Source organism: Parasteatoda tepidariorum, chromosome 9 (assembly GCF_982258835.1).
Source record: "Parasteatoda tepidariorum strain Cologne lab strain chromosome 9, Ptep-v5.0, whole genome shotgun sequence".
Taxonomy (NCBI): Eukaryota; Metazoa; Arthropoda; class Arachnida; order Araneae; family Theridiidae; genus Parasteatoda; species Parasteatoda tepidariorum.
The window spans coordinates 91,088,350-91,108,214 of NC_141763.1; the positions used below are offsets into that span (position 1 = coordinate 91,088,350).

A 19,865-nucleotide genomic window follows, 5' to 3' on the forward strand; every position below is an offset into this window, starting at 1 on the left:
CGGGACCTAACATTTCGTTCACTATATCCGGGAGTTCACTATAAACCGTGTTCACTATAGCGGGGTTTGACTGTATCTAAATCCTAGAAAGTAAGGCCTAAAATATGTGATATATAATGCAAAAAAGTATTTCAGCATATTTAACTCATAATACATATTTTTTTTTTATTAGCCTACAAATTTAGAACACTTTGAAAGCTCTTTGAGTTGGCGAAATGTTTCTTAGAAAAGAAAGAAAAAAATTCTCAAGCAGGTTTGACAGTATATTATAAATAAAAACAACTTTTAACCAACAAAAGAAATTTATTTACTTTTTCTTGAGAATTTTAATTACAATATTTTATACAGCATTTCAATTATGGATTCACCATATTTTTGTCAGCAGAAAAAAAAGATTTTAATTTAAATATCAATCTGAATAACTTATTAACTTCATATGCAGACACATTGATTACTAAATGCCTCAATATGATAAGAATGGGAGGAATTCACATGAGTGAAAGTTAAAAGTACTACAGTTGAGATCTTCATATTTAAAAAGTACACCAGCAGTGTTTCTTATGCGTAAAAATAATGATCCAAAAATGAAGAAAATGGGAATGATGACAACATGAGGAACGTGCTTAATAGAAGCGAACTTGAATCGCTCTTCCATCCATTCGATATCCGTTCATAAGATCTAGGAAACTGAGCTAAGGAAAACAATGACAGACACATGAAATGGTGTATCACATAATACAGGGTGTTCCAAAATTATCTTTACAACTTCAAAAATTCATAACTTCAAACATAAACAAGATATTTATATTCTGTCTTTTGCATGTATTACTGCAACTAATAAAGTTTTTTTTCAATAGGTTGAAAAGTTTTAAGTGAGGATGTGGACACCACAACAGAAAGCTCAATGCGTCTCATGGCCGTATTCGCTCCACATTTTCTGGACTTGTGCTGGGTCGTCCGGCTCCACTTTTATGCAATACTGATCCGGTGCTCATGAAGCTTGTGTGCCATGCACGGATGGAGGGTCTGGATGGTGGGTCTCTTTGGAAATTTGTCCTGAAGTTCCGTTGAACCTGTGTATCTGATTTCGTCTCTATGAACCATGAGACGCATTGAGCTTTCTGTTGTGGTGTCCACATCCTCACTTATAACTTTTTAGCCTATTGAAAAAAAAACTTTATTAGTTGCAGTAATACATGCAAAAGACAGAATATAAATATCTTGTTTATGTTTGAAGTTATGAATTTTTGAAGTTGTAAAGATAATTTTGGAGCACCCTGTATATCGCATTGAGGTTATTTAATTTCTAAGACTGATATAAGAACATCTCAACAAAAAAAATGAAATACAGATCCATTTAATAGACTTTCAAAACACTTTCATCTGCCACGAAAATTTTTGGAAAAAAAAATTTGCAGAATAACAAAAAATCAGATGGTAACCATTAAAATTAAAAAACTATGATAACTATTGCAATTAAATGAAATTATTACATCAAACAAAATATAAATTAAATTTTAAAAAAAAAAAAAAAAAATTTTTTTTGTATAAACATTTTGTATATAAAGGAGAAATTTCACCTAACATGACAAGATTTTACTGTTTCAAAATATCATAACTTATTGAACTTTCAATTTAGTATATTTTCGTGCCAAAAACTAGTTTGAAAATTTAATAATCCCTAGGAAATTGCAATTTGTTTTACTAATTTGGAATGCAACTAAATTTTTTTAAAACAAAGCAGCTTGTAAAGTATCAGTTTGTACTCTGGACATAAACTGTTCTCAGAGATCAATTCAAATTTTTAAAATATAAACTAAATCTCCATCATACAAGGTTTGATTTCATTCTCTGCAAATAAGTATATGGCCTCAATTTACCACTTTTAAACTTAATCCTAGGAAAAATGACTTTTTTTTGTCATCTTTCAAATATCAAGAGTCCTAAATATTCAGAAACAATCATATTCGATAGAATAAGATATTAGAATAATATTTTTTACAAATTGTGGATTGTTCCCCAGTTTTAGAAAATAATTCTAAAATTGCAAAAATTTCATAAGTTTAAGATAGAAAACAAGAGAAAAATAGCAGAATTCCACAGAAAAATGACATGCCTCATTATTCTGCAGTTAGAAAAATGTTAGTGAAATTTTTGTATATTTTAGAAATAGCAAGAAAGAAAATTTCTGGCAATAATTCTGGGATAAAAGCAGAAAATATCATATTGTCAGCATTACACTGGACAAATGGCATTCTTTAAGTAAACTCTAATTTCTTTAAAAATTAAATTATTTGTAGTCCTTCAATATTTAACATTACGTAAGTATAGTATAAGTATAATCTATCATAAAAACTTTATTAACACTATTAAATTAAATCACTAACTAACCATACATACTACTAAAAGTCACACATTAAATTTCTAATTATAAATAATTTACTAATTTTTTAAAATGCAGTTAACTAGGAATACTCAAACTGACACTTAAATATTAGAATTTAAAATTCGATAAAAAAAAATAAAAACGAATAATAGGAAGATTTTTTTTAAAAGTGTTGATTTAAAAAACTTTAAAAAAATTTATTTAGTACCAGAAAATGTATTATAATTTTAAACTATTTCAATAATACTAAATACTAAACACATAGCTGCCAACATTGATAAGTAAAAATTCAGTAGATTTTACATCATACTACAAATTTCATGATAATTGTTGCAAAATGTACTAAATATTTTACACATAGGGAATTTTAGGGATTTTCATATTCATCAAAAGAGAAAAACAGCAATATTTTCCAGTTATGATTAACATTAAATGAACTTGCAATCTAAATATATATTTCTCTTACACAGCGACAAAAAAAAGCCTCATTACAACTCCCCGAATGGCAACACTAGAAGATCGACCAACGATTGCCGCTAAAAATGTCACATGCCAAATATAGCTGAGGTGGCTCAACATATAGCGCATTTAAAAATGGAAACTGAAATAACCTTAAGCTAGGGAGAAGTGAGTAGTCTTTATCGATAGATCTCTATTTTAGTATTTTGTCGAAAGCGCTTTTTTTCACGAATTTATATATTACGAATTTATTTGACGATTTTTGATTTATATCACGAATTTATTTGTTTTATTATTGTTATTAGTTATTCATTGAAAAATGAGTCTCAGTCGAGCTGTTACGCTTTAAGATTTTATACTATGGCACATTTCTAATAGGTTTAACGAATTACACGTCATTTACTATTCAAATTTATTTTAATGACTTAGTATTTACTAAAAAGATGTAATTCTTTTTAAACAAAAATTATATGGATTTGAATGACTGTTTTGAATTCTTAGAATTTTGTGCATTTGCAATGTACGTAAGTTAGCAGCGAGTGAAGCGTGCTTGGTTTGCGAAGCAAACCATATAAGATTGTGCAGGCCACTAGTGTTATGTATTATGTTTACTCATAATTTTGAAAAGTAATAAGCATTTAATTCATCAAAGATAGGTAAAAGATTTTAATTAATTCAAAAAGGAAGTTCTACATTAACTCAAAAATTTAGGACAAAAAGAATTTTTAAACTGATTTTTATAAATGAGAATCGCTTATGTATTAGTAACATATATTTAAATATTCAAGCAAGCAATAATCTGTGCAAAATTTCTATTTCAATAGGGATATTTTCAAGGAAACTTACTTTCAGAGAATTTTCAAAAATGTTTAAAGACCAGGAGAATTTTTATTAAACTAGTAGACCAAAAGAAAACGGCAAAATCCAGTAGAGTTTGCAGCTATGTAAATTTTTTCATTTTGTCCAGTTTCTTCTAACTTCGTGAAAGAAATAGGTTTCTTACAGACAAAATGCCAACCCTATATTATGCAGATACACACACAACAGTAAAAAGGATACCGACAGCACGTTGAGCGTCCTGCATATTAGTGAAGCGTATTATGGCATTACCTTGGCCTTTCAACTCAGCATACCTCACATCACCTAACACCGAAATACATAAATTATACATATATATATATAACACAATGTAATTTAGACTTTAAATAGAATTTTCATTTCATGTACAAAAAATTACACATCATTGCAACTAAAAAAAATATATCATTCAACTTTACAAGTTTAACTTTATGTGAGAAATTTACACAAAAAAATGTTTTTCATAATAAAAATTGCATAAAATCAAGCAAATTTATTAACTTCTTGCAAAATTGTAAGTTAGATATTTTCTTTAAATTTTTACAAACCAAATTAAAAAGCTTTACTATCTTGATTTACTAGCAACAATTAATTTAAGAGGTATAATTGCAAAAATGAACAATTAGCTTAAATAACGTAATGAATAGTTGGATTGCATTAGCTTTAACATACAATCATAAAATAATACAGACTAAAAAGTCAGGTAGTGTTTAATCTTTACAAAAAGTTTTTAAGGAAGATTCAAGATTTAAAATAAAGATATGAAGCAATTGTATTTGTATTATTTCAGTGCAAAATTGATAGCCAAAATACATGCAACAGCTCCGTTTCATTCCTTTCAAAAGTATACAAAATAGAAATTAACAGTCGGCATGATTCAAGGGCTCAAAAAGCGGCGTCCATTTGCAAGACTTGCCAAACATGAGTGAGTAGAAACAAAACTAGAAAAACTACAGTAGCTAAGAGAGAAAAAATATTTTGAAAAACAAAGCAAAAAACCTACAGAGGACAAGAGGGACAAATTGTGGTAAAATAAATTTTTGTTAAACTTTTATTTATTTATTTATTTGCACGCCAAGCAGAGATAGTGAAAAACTTATGTTGTTAACAAGGGAATAAGCACTCATATGAATAAAACAAAATTCCAGGGCATCAAAACGAGCTGATGTGATTGAGGTGGAAATAATTTTGGCATTGGTGAAATCAAATTTATGCTCAAGATTCCAACGATGTACAGCAATTGCTCAACTAAAAGGTTTATTCATAGAAGAAAGTGATTAACAGAGATAGTTTGCTGTTATGCAACTGAATATTTATATTAAATTGCTGAACAAGAAGGAGTAATGTGTATACATTTTTTAAACAAAATGCTTTATGCAAAAAAAGCCAGATTTTTCAAAGAATATTTTGGTTCCAAAACAGCTTACAAAATAGCTTTGGTACCAAAATAGCTTTGGTTCCAAAATAGCTTTCATAGAAATTGTCATACTTAATATAACATTTTACGATGAGTAAAAGTTTTCAATTGAGAAGTAATGCACAATAAAAAATTAAAAAACATATATAAAAAATAAATTGTCATATTGTTAATTGTTTCAGATTTTTCATGCATATTACATACATAAGGCATAAAATATTAAATATGAGTGTTAACCGCGAACTATTTTTTATATATGTTTAACATTTAATGGTTTGTGTAAGTCCGTCATACCTAAAATTAATCTAATTAAGCAACTTAGACACAAATGAACTCTTTTATTAAAATTTTGGATAATTTGAAAGTCTTTAATTCGAATTTGTGGATAATTTGAAGTTTTTTGTTGGTCCCTTGAAACCTGAGTATTCAGTTAATGCAACAAAATCTTGGTTATTTCGAAGTCTAACTTCTTTAGTTCAAATTTTTTACCCTTTCAAAAATGGCAAAATCTAGATTTAATGCAGTTATTTTCAGCCATTATGGAAAAATTTTTAGGGAACAGAACATTTTTATCTGTTCTAGGAAACAAAAAGGGATAAAGGGGGGATGATATCTAAACCACCCGTACCTGTCCTTAGATACGGGTGGTCCCCGCCTCTTCCTTGTAAGTGACGCATGATATACTTTCGCCAATGCGATAAATCATAAATGGCACATGTTGCAATTCGTTAGAAACCAGCATTTTAGTTTTCTTCACCATGATTTTAGCTTTTGTGGTGCGAATTCAGTGAAAGCATGCTGTTGAGTAAGCCCAGTGCCCTGTATAAAACCTTCTCTTTCGATGAAAAAGTTGCTGCGATTTGTGAAGTAGAAAAGAGTGTAAAGAAGAAATGCATCATCGCAAAAAAAAAGTATGGAATAGCACGTAGCACTCTTTCGACCTTTTGAAAGATAAAGAAAATATTTTGAAAACTAATCGAAATCGCAAACGAGCTAGAGAATCCGATAATCCTGATGTGGTTGAGTGCGTCTTTAAGTGGTTTAAGCAAGCGCGGGACAAAAGTATCCCTTTCATTCGAACTCTTGTTCGAGCAAAAGCGGAAGAATTTACTGACAGCTTAAGAAACAACAACTTCAAAGCAAGCTCCAGATGGTTAGACGGACTTAAGGAAAGAAATGGAATTTTCTTTAAGTCTATGTGTAGTGAAAGACGACAAAAAAATAAATTTTTTTTTTTGGATAATTCAAAGTTTTGCATTAGCCCTTGCACTTCGAATTATCAAAGTTCGACTGTAATGTAAACCATACCTATATCACGGAATCTGTCTTTGAGACTCTGCCAACTGAAGGTACTTGGCAACTACAAAAAATAAATATTACACATTAGTATCATTTAAACAAAAGAAATTTAAAAACTATTAAATAAATAAAATTTTAGAAATTTAGAAAATTTTAACTAATTTTAAAAAAATAAATAAATAAATAAATAAACCTTTAGCAATGTTTTCTGTAAATAGTTTGAGGAAAAAAGGCATGCAGTATACCGTCGATATCTCAAAGTTGAAGGGATGGTAAAAAAATTTCAAGACAGCAAGCTTTCGAGATAACAAATTTAAAACTCAATATGTTCTAAAAGTTATATTTTAAAATATTAATCTAAAAAGTAGAGTCATGAAATATAATTATAACTAATAATAAATATGTATGTAATGATAGTTGACAATAAGTCTAAATGCAATAATAGTAATTTTATTTTTACAAGTAAGAGGAAAATAAATATGTATTAAATAGAAAATAATTGGTTTGCAAACTTACAATGTGATTTTTCCGAAAAAATTCATAATTTTTTTCGAAATTTTTTTGACAAAACACGGTTTTGAGAAGAAACTCTTCAACATAGGAATTCAAATTAACATTAAGTGGCTATATAATGCCAAGGAGAAAAATATTCTTTTGACATTACTAAGTTTTTGAAATATTAAAGTTTGAGATATTGAAAGTATACTGTACTATATTACTTAAAAAAACATTCCCTTTTACATGCCACACGAGCAACACTAGACAAGAATGCTTTAACAATAACAACATTCTCAATTTGATCAATAATGTCTAAAGAAGACTTAAGCATAGACAGTAATAATTTAGGTTCATTACTTCCCTATTTTGTTCAAAACTTGCCGAGCAAAGCTTTATGATTAGCACAAAAGGCAAAGTGGTGGAGTCTGTAAATAGTCCCCGTCTGTTATTATTAAAATACTAAACCTATATTTTAATCTATATAAGAGAGTATTGTTTTAAATCAATATTCAATTCCCATTTGAAATATAATTTTTTTACTTAAAAGTTCACATAAATTTACATTATCAAAATAATTTAAACTGATACTTACAATGTTCTTAAAATGTGCTAATAACCTTATTTCAAAGAACTACCAAGGGCGCCACAAATACTAAGAAAATATTCACAGACTTTTCCGCAGATTTATTTTATTGAATTTGTAAACAGTGCCATAAACTTTATAATTATTCAGTTATACTTTATTCTAATTTGAATATTACAAAACTTTTGAACTTTGAACTAGGGTTGAAAATAAACAATTTAAAAAGAAATTTATTATAATACCAACACCTTAGGAACAGATTTTTTCTCAGTTATCTTCCAGTTCTGTGCACACCTGGATGAAGCATAGTAGTAAATATTTCACAGAATAAACTGGTAACAAAGTTAACAGATAAAAGCATTTCTTTCCTGTGAAGTACTAAGTCGAGTCCATTTTTGGCCTTCACGTGAAAACAATTTAAAAATGTCTACTTTTTGGTCTATTTTGCTGTTTTTTAGAATAATAAATAAAAAAAATACTAATATTACGTTCATCTATTAATAAAATTATTTTAGAATTACAAGGGGTAGTACAGTCAGCAAAAAAAAAAAGATATCACCCTGAATAACTTTTGTTCTAATGATCGGATTTTCACGATCTAAGTGTCAATCTTAATGGTTCCCGGGGGTGACCTCAAATATGCTAATTAATTAGTGCTAACTATTAATTAAGTTACGAAATCAGACACAAAAACGTACTTTCTCTGAATAAACATGTATTTTTTTTTACATATTTGGATTCCTGACCTTCAAAATATGGGGGGTAGACAAAATTTCGAAAAAAATGGGTTGTAAATTAGGTGGCAATAAGGATTTATATATCTGGCGATGGTTTAAAAATATGCCAAATTACCTCGCCATAGAAGGGGAAATAATTTATAACAACCATAAAGAAACTGAATGAATGACAAGATGGGAAAAGATAGTGCTTCTCGTTGCTTAGCAACCAAAAGAATTTTTCGCGTTGCTTTCTGGGTTTTTTTTTCTTCTTTAAAAAGGAAATTTAAATAAATTAATAAATTATTTTTGATTCTCCAAGATTACAGAATCTTTGAATTTTTATCTGACATTATTTATTTTTTTAAAGCTGTTTTAATGTAATTTGTATGACAGTTTTGAATTAAAACTAAATTTTCATAAGTTATCATAAATTTATGAAGAGTTGTAGGGTTAAATGCTTTTGCCCCTCACTTCGAGTTTCTTAGGAAAGGAAAAAAAAAAGCGATCAAGCAAAGGTGGACCTGAAAAAAGATAGCTATTCTGATGCATAATCGCAAAATTTTATAGAAATCACGGTATTTATTTTCGATAAAATTGTAAAACTTAATAAATGGCATTTTAAAAGCATTTTGATATATATATATATATATATATATATATATATATATATATATATATATATATAAATATATATATAAATATATATATAAATATATATATATATATATATATATATATATATATATATATATATATATATATATATATATATATATATAAATATATATATAAATATATATATATATATATATATATATATATATATATATATATATATATATATATATATATATATATATATATATATATATATATATATATATATATCATAATAAATAAAAGCAAAAAAAAACACGAAGAAAATTACGAAAAATAATAAGTTTTATTTATTGCGCATAAGCTGCAAGTAAATAGAACTCATAAAATAAGTAAATAAGTTCAAAATGTAGAAAAAACTTGGGAAAAATTACAGAACAATAAAAAAGGGGGGAAGAAAAATAATAATAAAAAATAAAACTGCAAGAAACCGGAAAAAAAAATTCCGAAAAAAGGAAAAAAATTTCCAAAAATATCCGGAAAATAAAAGATATAATCTTTTCATCAGCTTACACGATTATATCAGCAAAAAAATAGCACTTTCTATTATTGTAACAATATAGCCAAAGTAAAATATATCAATGCAATAGCTTGAGAAGCACTCAAAAAAATTTTACAAAAAAATTACAAATGTAATGGAACACAATAAGTAAAAATATCAAGCGAAATCAGAAAATTAAGTATAAAGAAGAAACAGAATAAAACATGAAACGAAATCTATAAAGCGAGCTGCGAATTCAAATGAACTTATTACATGAACGTGAAATTTTTAAAGAATGATTTAAAATATTTTCGAAAAAGATAGCCACATTACAAAATATGAAACCAAAAGCGGAAATTGAGCTAAAAGCTTAAATAGAGGGGTTTTGTATTAAAGTGCGTTCTTACTGCAGTGTTGTAGTGCGTTTGATTTGTTAGTTACCAAGGATGGGCCCGAAAAAGGATGTGAGCAAGGAAATATTTATTATACTGGATAATTTAAAGAAGTTAACAATTAATAAATTTAAAAAATTAATATTTATTTACGAGAAAAAAATAGAAAGGAGAAAGAAACATGAATTGCCAGTTTCGCACATAATTTTAGCCACAGATTTGCCCGACATGGATTTGCGCGGGAAAAAATTATATAAATTAACAAAGAAATATTTTGGTAAATATATCTACAATAATATACGATTAACTCAATGATATTATATAACAAATTTTATTACTTTAGTTAGGAATCTATTGTTTTTAATCAAATTTCGAACGGGTTTTTCGATTTGTTTTTTGGATAAATAAAGTTTCATATTAAATACTTATTTAAAATAGCTATAACTGTTGAAAGCGATAAACTAGATCATAAATTAAAAGCGATGAACTAGAACGATAATAAATTAAATTTTGAAAACGATAATAAATGAAACTTTAAAAACGATAATAAATTTAACAGTGATATAGTTACGATAGGTGATCTAGCTACGCCACTGATGTTGTTTCTGTTTTTTTGTTCTTTGACATAATGTTCCTTTTTGTATCGCTTTCTTATGTTTAAAAATTAAAAAGTTAGGTCTTATAACGATATTTTTTTCTTTTTCTATAATATTTATTATCCTATATCCTATAATACTTTTCCTATAATAATTTATTAATTTTAATTGTTCTATCATGTCTCACTGCTCGGACATTCTGAAAGGGAAAATTATCGCCCTTTATGAAGACGGAAAATCAATCCGAGAAATAAGTAGATCACTCAGTATTACTTATTATACAGCTAGAAGATGGTGTTTGAGGTAAATAAATTATGTCTATAAGTTGAAAGTTCATAATTGAAGGGTATATAATTTGAATTAAATTCCTTATTGCTTAATTGGCAGCAAAGCTGTAATCCGCATCTAATTTTAGTTTTATATCCGGATTTTTTTATGCATTATAGTAAAAGAATTAGTTTCTCAAAACTTTTTGCATTATTAACTTTCTAAAGGACCATTTTTTTAGTAAATTTATGTTAAACTATACTTGAAAATGAGATTTTTTTTTTGTTAAAAAAAGTTTATGGAGTCTTTTATTTTTTATAGTTTGCTTAAAACTAATTTGATTTTTAAGACTTTTGATGGGTCGTGAAATCGTACTTATAGTAAAGTAATTTATCATTCTGCGCTTATAAATAACCAAATTTATAAATTATGTTTGTAATTAGAAATAAACTCAGAAAAAATGATGAATTGAAGGAGTACTTATTGCAGAGGACAAAATATTTCTCGAGTTTCGGCCTCCCTTCTTGGCCCCCCACCACTCTTAACTATTTCCAGCATTTATAAAAACAAATCTCTTCATTTTTTTTTAAATTTCTGAAATTATTAGAAGATGGCAGCAGAAATAATAGAAAAAATAGATTAGGGATAATATTTACATATTAATGATGTTAGTAGAAAATATTCTTTCCACCGCCTTTTATAAGATATAAATGCTGAGTGAAATAAATTATCTGAAACAAATTCGTATGTGGTCAATAACGTATACGGTTTAATTTTTACTGTGTTAAATTAATAATTTAACTTCTCGATCAATAAGTCAATGACATTCATTGGTTAAATAATTTGTGGCTTAATTAATAGAAAAACTTTAAATATAATCGAAATGTTTGAATTTCTTCCAATAGGGATTTAACTTTGAAAATATTGTAAAACATAAATTAGCCATAAAACGTCTCATTTTAAAATTTAAAAATTATATGAAACAAATAAATGTCTTATAAATTTATATTTTAATTATTTAATATAAATAAATTATTTAGTGTAGTCTAGCAAACTTTTATTTATCTTTACCTATCAGTCTTATCAAACTCATCAATTTTAACATCAAATTTCAAATTACGCTTAGGTATGTAGAGGACTCCTTAATTAAGCTAAATTATTTTTCGCGATTCGCCGAAGCATTGCTAGAGATGTGCTTCTTGAAAAAATTATTTCAAATCTTAAAAAATGTTAATTTTTTTAACTATCTAATGTATGTTAATTGTAAAAATTTTTAAAAAATGTCAATATTTTGGCTCAAAGAAACACATATTGCAGCGATGAATAGAGTTTAAATAGCAAGGTTCGAGAATTTAAAAAAAAAGTAAAAAGATAATAATTCATAAAGATTTAGTTTTCGCTTGCTTACTAGGGTTAGGGTTTTTGCTTCTTCTTGGTAAAACTGAAGACTAATGTAAGAATTACATTAGTAATCATTTAAAAAAGATACACATGCTTTGTAACATTTGTAAAATATCAAGTAAATTAGAATTTTTAACGAAGTTAGCTACCTACTAATATAAGAGTTCACTCTTGAGACTACCGATCACACATAAAATATCCCACAATCTTCCCTACACGGGGGCCAATGGGCCAATTAACTATAAAATAATTGGTTGCTTTAATTTTTCAATAGTATACATTTAATAACGGAAATAATAATTATTTTGAATCATGCTTTATATTTCAAGAGGGAACAGTTCACATAATCGTATCGAATATAAAAATTTGTCTGAAAAGGATAAGAGTAACTTCCTTTAATATTTATTTTTGAACATTAAAATATATATAGATCAATCTACTTCGTTAAGAAAATCCATAATCATGAAAATAAACAATTTATTTTATTCATATTAAAATAAAATATTCGTAAAAAATTTAGGTCAAGAACAGGGGACGTTTCGAGGAAAGAAGGCAGTGGTCGGCCCAAACTATCTAATAGAGCTGAAGACGAATGCGTTGTTGCATATGCAGAAACTAACCCAAGAGTTACAGCTAAGATGATTCGTGACGATATGCGATTACCAGTAAATATAAAATTGTTTTAAAATTTGTAATAATTCGTAAATGTGTTAGCAAAAATATTTATATATATATATATATATATATATATATATATATATATATATATATATATATATATATATATATATATATATATATATATATATTTGTTTTTGGATTTTTTAATTTTTGGTTTTGGAAATCCTAACCTGTTAGATAAATATGTCAGGCAAAATATTGAAATCATAAACAAAAATAGTTTCCAAATGGTATTCCGCACAACCCTAGAGGCTCCATGGAAGAGTAAAAGGAATTTCGAGACTTGGACCTAGTTTTAACCAGTACTGTTTTTTGAAAATCTCTATTTATATTTAGATACAATTAATAATCCATTATGTATTCGATTTGGTTGCCTTAACAAAATTGTTTAAAGGAGAATGCTATTGGAAAAGAAGTAATATTTTTTTATAAAAAAAATTATTTTTTCGATATTAATTAGTAAATTCTGGAGAAGGCATTTATTTATAATAAATTGTATCAATAATGCTTGCATCGTGCTTTTCAAATGTAAATAAAAATAACAAAATTCGTTAAGAACGCAATCAATTTCCATATGGCCATTTCGACTTTTAAAGCAGTTCTGTTTTTCTTTCCCTTTAAAAGAAAACCATAATTCGGCTTATTTTATTAATTTTCAACTATGCATATACGCCAAAAACAAATTAATAAATTAGACTAGATACAGCTCAAGACTGAGAATTTAGGTGTTAGACCTGAACACTTCATTTGAGCTCATTAATGATTAAAGATGAAAAAATTTCTCTTATTAAGTATTTTCTAAAATAAGTAGCCTCTTAAAGGTTAAGACTCTTAGAATTGTCTAGATATTTTATTTTTTAAATTGAGGTTCCGCCGAAAGAGAGTCGATTTCGTGTTCCACAACCGAAAAAAAATTGGATACCCCTGATGGACTTCAGGAATGGAAATTCCTTCAGGAATGGAATTTCGGATGGAAATTCGACGAACGAATCAGGAATGGGAAAAGCGTCATCATATAGATGAAAACTTACAGAGCGTGGAGGTTGCAAAGCATGTTGAGAGGGTAAACGCATGCAGATTCTGAATCTATAAGAAGCGAGCAATAGAGATCAGTTGATGCTCGTCGTATTAAACTTATCTTCAAGAGCACCCGAAATCATTTTTACGTCATTGTAGACTGTGCAATAACATCATAGGGCGCCCTTCGAGTAGCCTTTGTAACTATTAGCAAAATAAATGCTTAAGTAGTTAGCAAGTTTGTAACAGCTTTGTTTTCCAGAGTGTCCCCGAAACCTAAATGAGTTTTTGCGATTTTTACCTTCTCAACTTGATTTAAGACGTATGCAAGATGGTGAATTTTCATTCTCCTCTTAATGTCTCTAATAAATCCTCTAAATTTGTCAGTCTAATTTGGGGACACCTTAAACAAAGCATATAAGCCTTTTAAACATTAAGGGAAATCGAAAACTAATTATTTTATAATAAATAAAACAATATATAGTATAATGAACAATATGGTATAGTAATTTCTGATCGAATGAGCTATACTTATTTATATTTCAAATTGTTTAAAAGCTTGTTTTTCTTCATATTTTAGGTGACATCTCAGACAGTGAGGAACAGGCTTCATGACGCAGGTCTATCGAGCAGAATAGCTAAGAAGAAGCCTTTCCTCACTGATGAACAAAAAAGAGCAAGAGTTCAATTTGCCAATGCACACATAAACTGGACCATACATGATTGGGGTAGAGTCCTTTTCACGGACGAAAGCTGCATTCAGTCGGATTATTCTGGTTGTGTAAGGATTTGGCGACCTGTTGGAATGCGTAATGACCCCTTATATTTCCAGAATATACGCCGAAGTGGCCGTGTTTCGATACCTGTGTGGGGCTGCATCTCCTCATCAGGACTTGGAACTCTTCATCGGATCGACGGTCGTCTGGATGCATCTCGTTATCGTGATTTACTTGAGCATATTATGATTTCAGATGTCTTGGATAATCATTTTAACGATGGCTACTTTGTTTTCCAGCAAGATAACTCTGGGATACATCGTAGCAATATCGTTAAAAACTGGTTAAACCAGCAGGCATTTGAAACCATGGCATGGGCAAGTAATTCTCCGGACTTGAATCCCATTGAAAATGTATGGTCTGAGTTAAAAAAAAAGATAATTCTCTCCAGCACTCCATCACGAGATCAACTGTGGAACAAAGTGCTGGAAGCTTGGGACGAAATAAAGAAAGATAATCAATTTGCCACCAACTTAATAAACAGCATGCATAATAGAATGACGGAAGTCATCCGCCTACAAGGACTCATGACAAAGTATTAACAGTGTATGAGCGCACCTTGAAAGTCATGAAAAATCATGGAAAGTCATGAATTTCGTTATTGAACACAATTTGTCATGAATTTAACTATTTTTTTTAAAAAAATCATGTATAGTCATGGATTGAGGTCACCGAAAAATTTTATTTTTAAAATGTAAACCCTCCCCAATTTCACGGTGTTCCGAATATCTGAATTTGCTAAAAAATCCCCACTCTGAGTCATATTTTATTAAAATATAAAAAGTTTTTATCATTTTCTTTAAAAATTATGCTGTTTTTTCGTAAAATGAAAGAAAAAACATCATTTCTAGAGCGAAGTATCTTTTAAACTTATGTGATTTCAGAATTATTATTATTCATCTTTTTTTTATTTTATCAATTTAAAATTCAAGCAGGAGCAAGTCAGTCATTGGCAATTTTTTTTTAAATTCCGAAATACGAACAGAAAAATCAGGAGTATTTCTTTCATTTCTGATGAACAAGAAAATTATCTTTTGAATATAATTCTCCAAAAAAAAAATACTTGCTCAGCTGTTTTATTGTTTCAACTCTTTCTTTACTCTGTTTTTCTAAATTTAAAATCAATAAATAAGAAGATGCAGAGTATAACAGTTTTGGTTATACCTATTTTATATAATGTGATTATAATGCTTTTTGAATTTATTATTCTGTTTTTATTGGAGAAAATAGTAACTTCGTTAAATCATGAAAATTCTTGGAATTAGACATGAAAAGTTATGAATTTGAAAATCTAAAATGTAGCAGATACCCTGTATTAAGGAAAATAAAATATTTCATTTGAAATCTCTTTTTTTATTCAACATTATTTCATTTTATGCCTTACAGAATATTAAAACGGTGTGGAGATCAAGGAGGTATGTAAATAGGAAAATATATTAAAATCCATATTTTAAGTTCAGAACCTTTTTTCATGGCACTTGTTAATCGAGATGCTGTAATGATATTGTCAGCATTTCAATTAAAAGAACTAATTCGTTCTGTTTATAACTATCTCTATCACACGACTTTTTTTTTTCCGAATGTCGCATACCTCCCTTAACTATATCCGTACTTCTTCAACTACGATTAAAATAAAACTTTATTTTAAGGAGCAAGTCAAAAATTTGTACTTCTTAATATTTGCAAATGATATTAAGTAAACTTAGTTTGCAGTAAAAAGAGTTGATGTTATTTACACACTCCTTTCGTTAGTTCTTTAAAAAAACATGATTAAACGAAAATTAGGTTTATAATACCCTTAATTAAACAAGAGTAACAATTGTTACAATTTTTTTCAATACTTTTTCAACTCTGACACTCTTTTCATGAGATAACTTCTTTTGCCAACGATTTTGTCCCTTTTTTTTTTGTTAGTTGAAACCAGCTTACGTATTCTTGTAATTTTTACATTTTATCTTTGAAATTTCAATCTCGAAAGACATGCATGAAGTGACGCATAGTCCAAAGAATCTAAGTTAAATAGTTGTAAGGCCGATTATTACGAAAACAATTAACTACTCTGGTTCAATGAAACAATTACAGTAAAACTTGTGTAAGTTGACCACTTCATGTGCATTGTTTTAGTGGCCAACGTAGACAAGTGGTCAACTTATAGAAGGGGTGGGACATTGCTTACTTTTTCGCTTCCTACATGTTGCTATACATTTAATTTTTTTTTTTACTTGACTTAAAAATTTGATTTAGAAAATGGCCAAATGAATATCTCAAGAAATGTGTTTAAACCTAAACGAACTTCAATTTGTTACACAGAAATAATTTTAATATTTAACTAACTTTTTAAAAAAAATTATTTTGTTAGTTATGCATGTGAAGTGTTTAATAAAGATAATTTCTTAAAATATCAGAACACGAAAACATTGAAAATTTTAACAAAACAAAATTATTTTAACACTTTAAAATTTATTCTGTTATTACTACACATACAAGCCTATTTGCTCACTATTGCAACTGGAAGAGCAACTTTTCAACTAACACACCTGTTTTCAATGAATGAATGAAAGAAATGGTCAAAAGCTGACTCCCTACAGTTTCCCCAGATGGTCAACTCACAAAAAGGTTTAGATTAGCTTTTTACACTATTTCACCAAACAAGTGAAATATTAACATACATTGCAAAATGACAGAAAATTTTCTGAATTTTTTTTTCTGGTCAACTTATGAGGGTTTTAGAATAGAATTTCATAATACTCCTAGACAAAATTAACTTATTTCAGTGGTCAACATACAAGATAGACAGGTGGTCAAGTTACAAAGGTTTTGCTTCTTTATTATGTAGGAAAATTTCCGTTCTTGATAATTGAGGTCAACTTATTCAGGTGTAAAACTTACAAGTGTGGTCAACTTGGCAGGTTTCACTGTATAAATAAATCATTAATATTCTTGTTTTTTTATTACGAAATATTAGGAGAAACTTGTATACATAATTTCTTCAAAACGTGTGTTAAAACTATGATTATAAGTTATTTAAGAAGAAAAAAGTCAAATGGAGTAAAAGAACAATAATTGAGATTATGATTCTAAAAATAGCACGTTTTTCAAATCTTTTTACAATTTTTTATTTTAGTAGTTGTTTAACAAAACAAGGCATATCGAACATTTTCCTGATATAGCAATATTTTTTTGAACTGTGCAAAAGTTGAGAAATCATACAAACAACTTTTAAAGAAAATATTTTCAACTTTTTAAGACAAAAGGGTAACTTAAAAGGGTTAGCGCACAAGATTACTTTGAATGTTGAATTAAAATTGCATGCCCATAGTTTTTTGTTCATTTAAAAAACAAAACAATCTGTTAAATTTTTCCCCTGTGCGCACATACGCATTTACTTTTCATTACTCGAATAAATAAGAAGCAATAAAAAAAAAAAAATTAATAATTTATCTTCATTTTTCGTAAACAATAGTATTTTTAGTAAATAGTCAGCTGTTCTGCTTCGAATGATATTGTGTGTGATCAGTAGAATATTTTTAATTTCTTAACAAGATTTAATTCTCAGATAGCTGGCAATAATTCTAAGTTTTCTTTCAATAAGAACTTAGCAATAATTTAAAAAGTAATTTTATTTTAAAGAAAAACATAAATTAAAGTACTTAAATGATTGATTAGTATATTATTGGAAAAAAATATACATAATAGAATTTTAAAAAAATTGCATTAAAATTCAATAAAAAAGTTAGAAAAATAATTCTGCGAAACACGCACAGACAGGTAATTTACAAATTTATTTTAAGATTAAGGCGATATATAAGATGTAAAGAAGTTTTAAAAAACTCTACTCTAAACTCAGCTGCACGACAGCCCATGGAGGGCCAAGGCCTACTGTGCCCACCTCAGTTTTCTGGACCTAGGGCTCTGGGGTGCAGGAGCAGATGTTCCGGTCAGGTGGTCAGCCGAACGCGGAACCCCCAGTGTTTAGTTCCCAATCATGCTTGGTATTTATTTATCGACCCACTGAAGGGATGAAAGGCTGAGTCAGCCTTGCCCGGCCCGAGGAACGACATCGCGAAGCGCTACCGCTCAGCCACCGGGCGAAGTTTTAAGCTGATTAAAAATGTTGACTACGCATTCCGTATTAATAATTATAAAATATATATTCAAGAAATTGATAAATATATTATTCCAAATCTATGCATACGTATGTATATTATTGAAATTGTATCAGTTATTGAAAAAGAAAATCAAAAATTAAAAAATAATCACATTAAGTAAGCACAATCTGGTGCATAATCATATTCTATCAGATGCACGCCTTTATAAAACTAGACATTCGTTGAATAAAGTGTTTTTTATTCAAAATGTTTTATTCATAATTTCTTTACTGAATTACAAATAAATTATTAAATGACTAAAAAGAAACATCGTATTTTATAGTTTGAAAGAAATAAAAATAAAAAGATTAGCAAACGATTATTAGCGAAAAAAATATGAATGAAATTTTACACTACGCGCGCGAAGTCAAGTTCCTCGCAAGTTTATCACATTTTGATATTAATCGCCCCATTTAATCATTTTTTTATTGTCGCCAAATTATTTTTTTAAAAATAATTAATTTTAATTTTTTTCAGCTTCTAATAAATAAAAACAGTTGAAACTTTAGATTTTTCTATTGAAAAATATGTAGATTATTATGGTATAAAAAAATTCATACCTTATAATTCAATATTTTTTCATCCTCACTTCAATTAAATAATAAAAAATAATAAATAATTATTAAAAATTATTTTTTTCATGAAATTATCTTTGGGTAAATGAGTTTTATGAGTGGGTGCAATTTTTTTTGAATTGCTTCATTAGTTTTGAAAATATGACTGAAAACGCAAAAAGCGAAATTAACATTACGGGGTACGAACTTTGGATCGCTCTCCTGACCAAACTATGGGGACCACATTTCCCAGATTGCGGCTACCCCCTATATTTTGAAGGTCAGGAATCCAAATATGTAAAAAAAAATACATGTTTATTCAGAGAAAGTACGTTTTTGTGTCTGATTTCGTAACTTATTTAATAGTTAGCACTAATTAATTAGCATATTTGAGGTCACCCCCGGGAGCCATTAAGATTGACACTTAGATCGTGAAAATCCGATCATTAGAACAAAATTTATTCAGGGTGATATCTTTTTTTTTTTGCTGACTGTACAATAACTTAAAAGCTATTACAACATTAACTTTCCAAAGTAACAACTGAGTGATTTGTGAACAAAAAAAGAACTTCACAAGGATTTAAACAGCTTCTAAAAAAAATATTAAAAAAAAAAAAAAACACATAATTTATTAAAAAAAAAAAATTTAAACAACCGGATTATTATGAGGATAAAT

General features: G+C 28.0%; 1 protein-coding gene across 2 annotated transcripts in view; it reads right to left on the reverse strand.

The window, feature by feature from the left end:
• Positions 1-283: 283 nt before the first annotated feature.
• Positions 284-19,865, reverse strand: part of LOC107436995 (myelin expression factor 2) — a 46,802-nt gene continuing 27,220 nt past the window's right edge. For both annotated transcript variants that reach the window (XM_087152340.1, XM_071187147.2), the window contains exons 12-14: positions 6,429-6,480; positions 3,905-3,988; positions 284-679 (exon numbers count right to left, since the gene is read on the reverse strand). In XM_087152340.1, the coding sequence (XP_087008466.1) occupies positions 624-679; positions 3,905-3,988; positions 6,429-6,480 (192 nt within the window). In that variant the 3' untranslated portion in view covers positions 284-623. The remainder of the gene's footprint in view (positions 680-3,904; positions 3,989-6,428; positions 6,481-19,865) is intronic.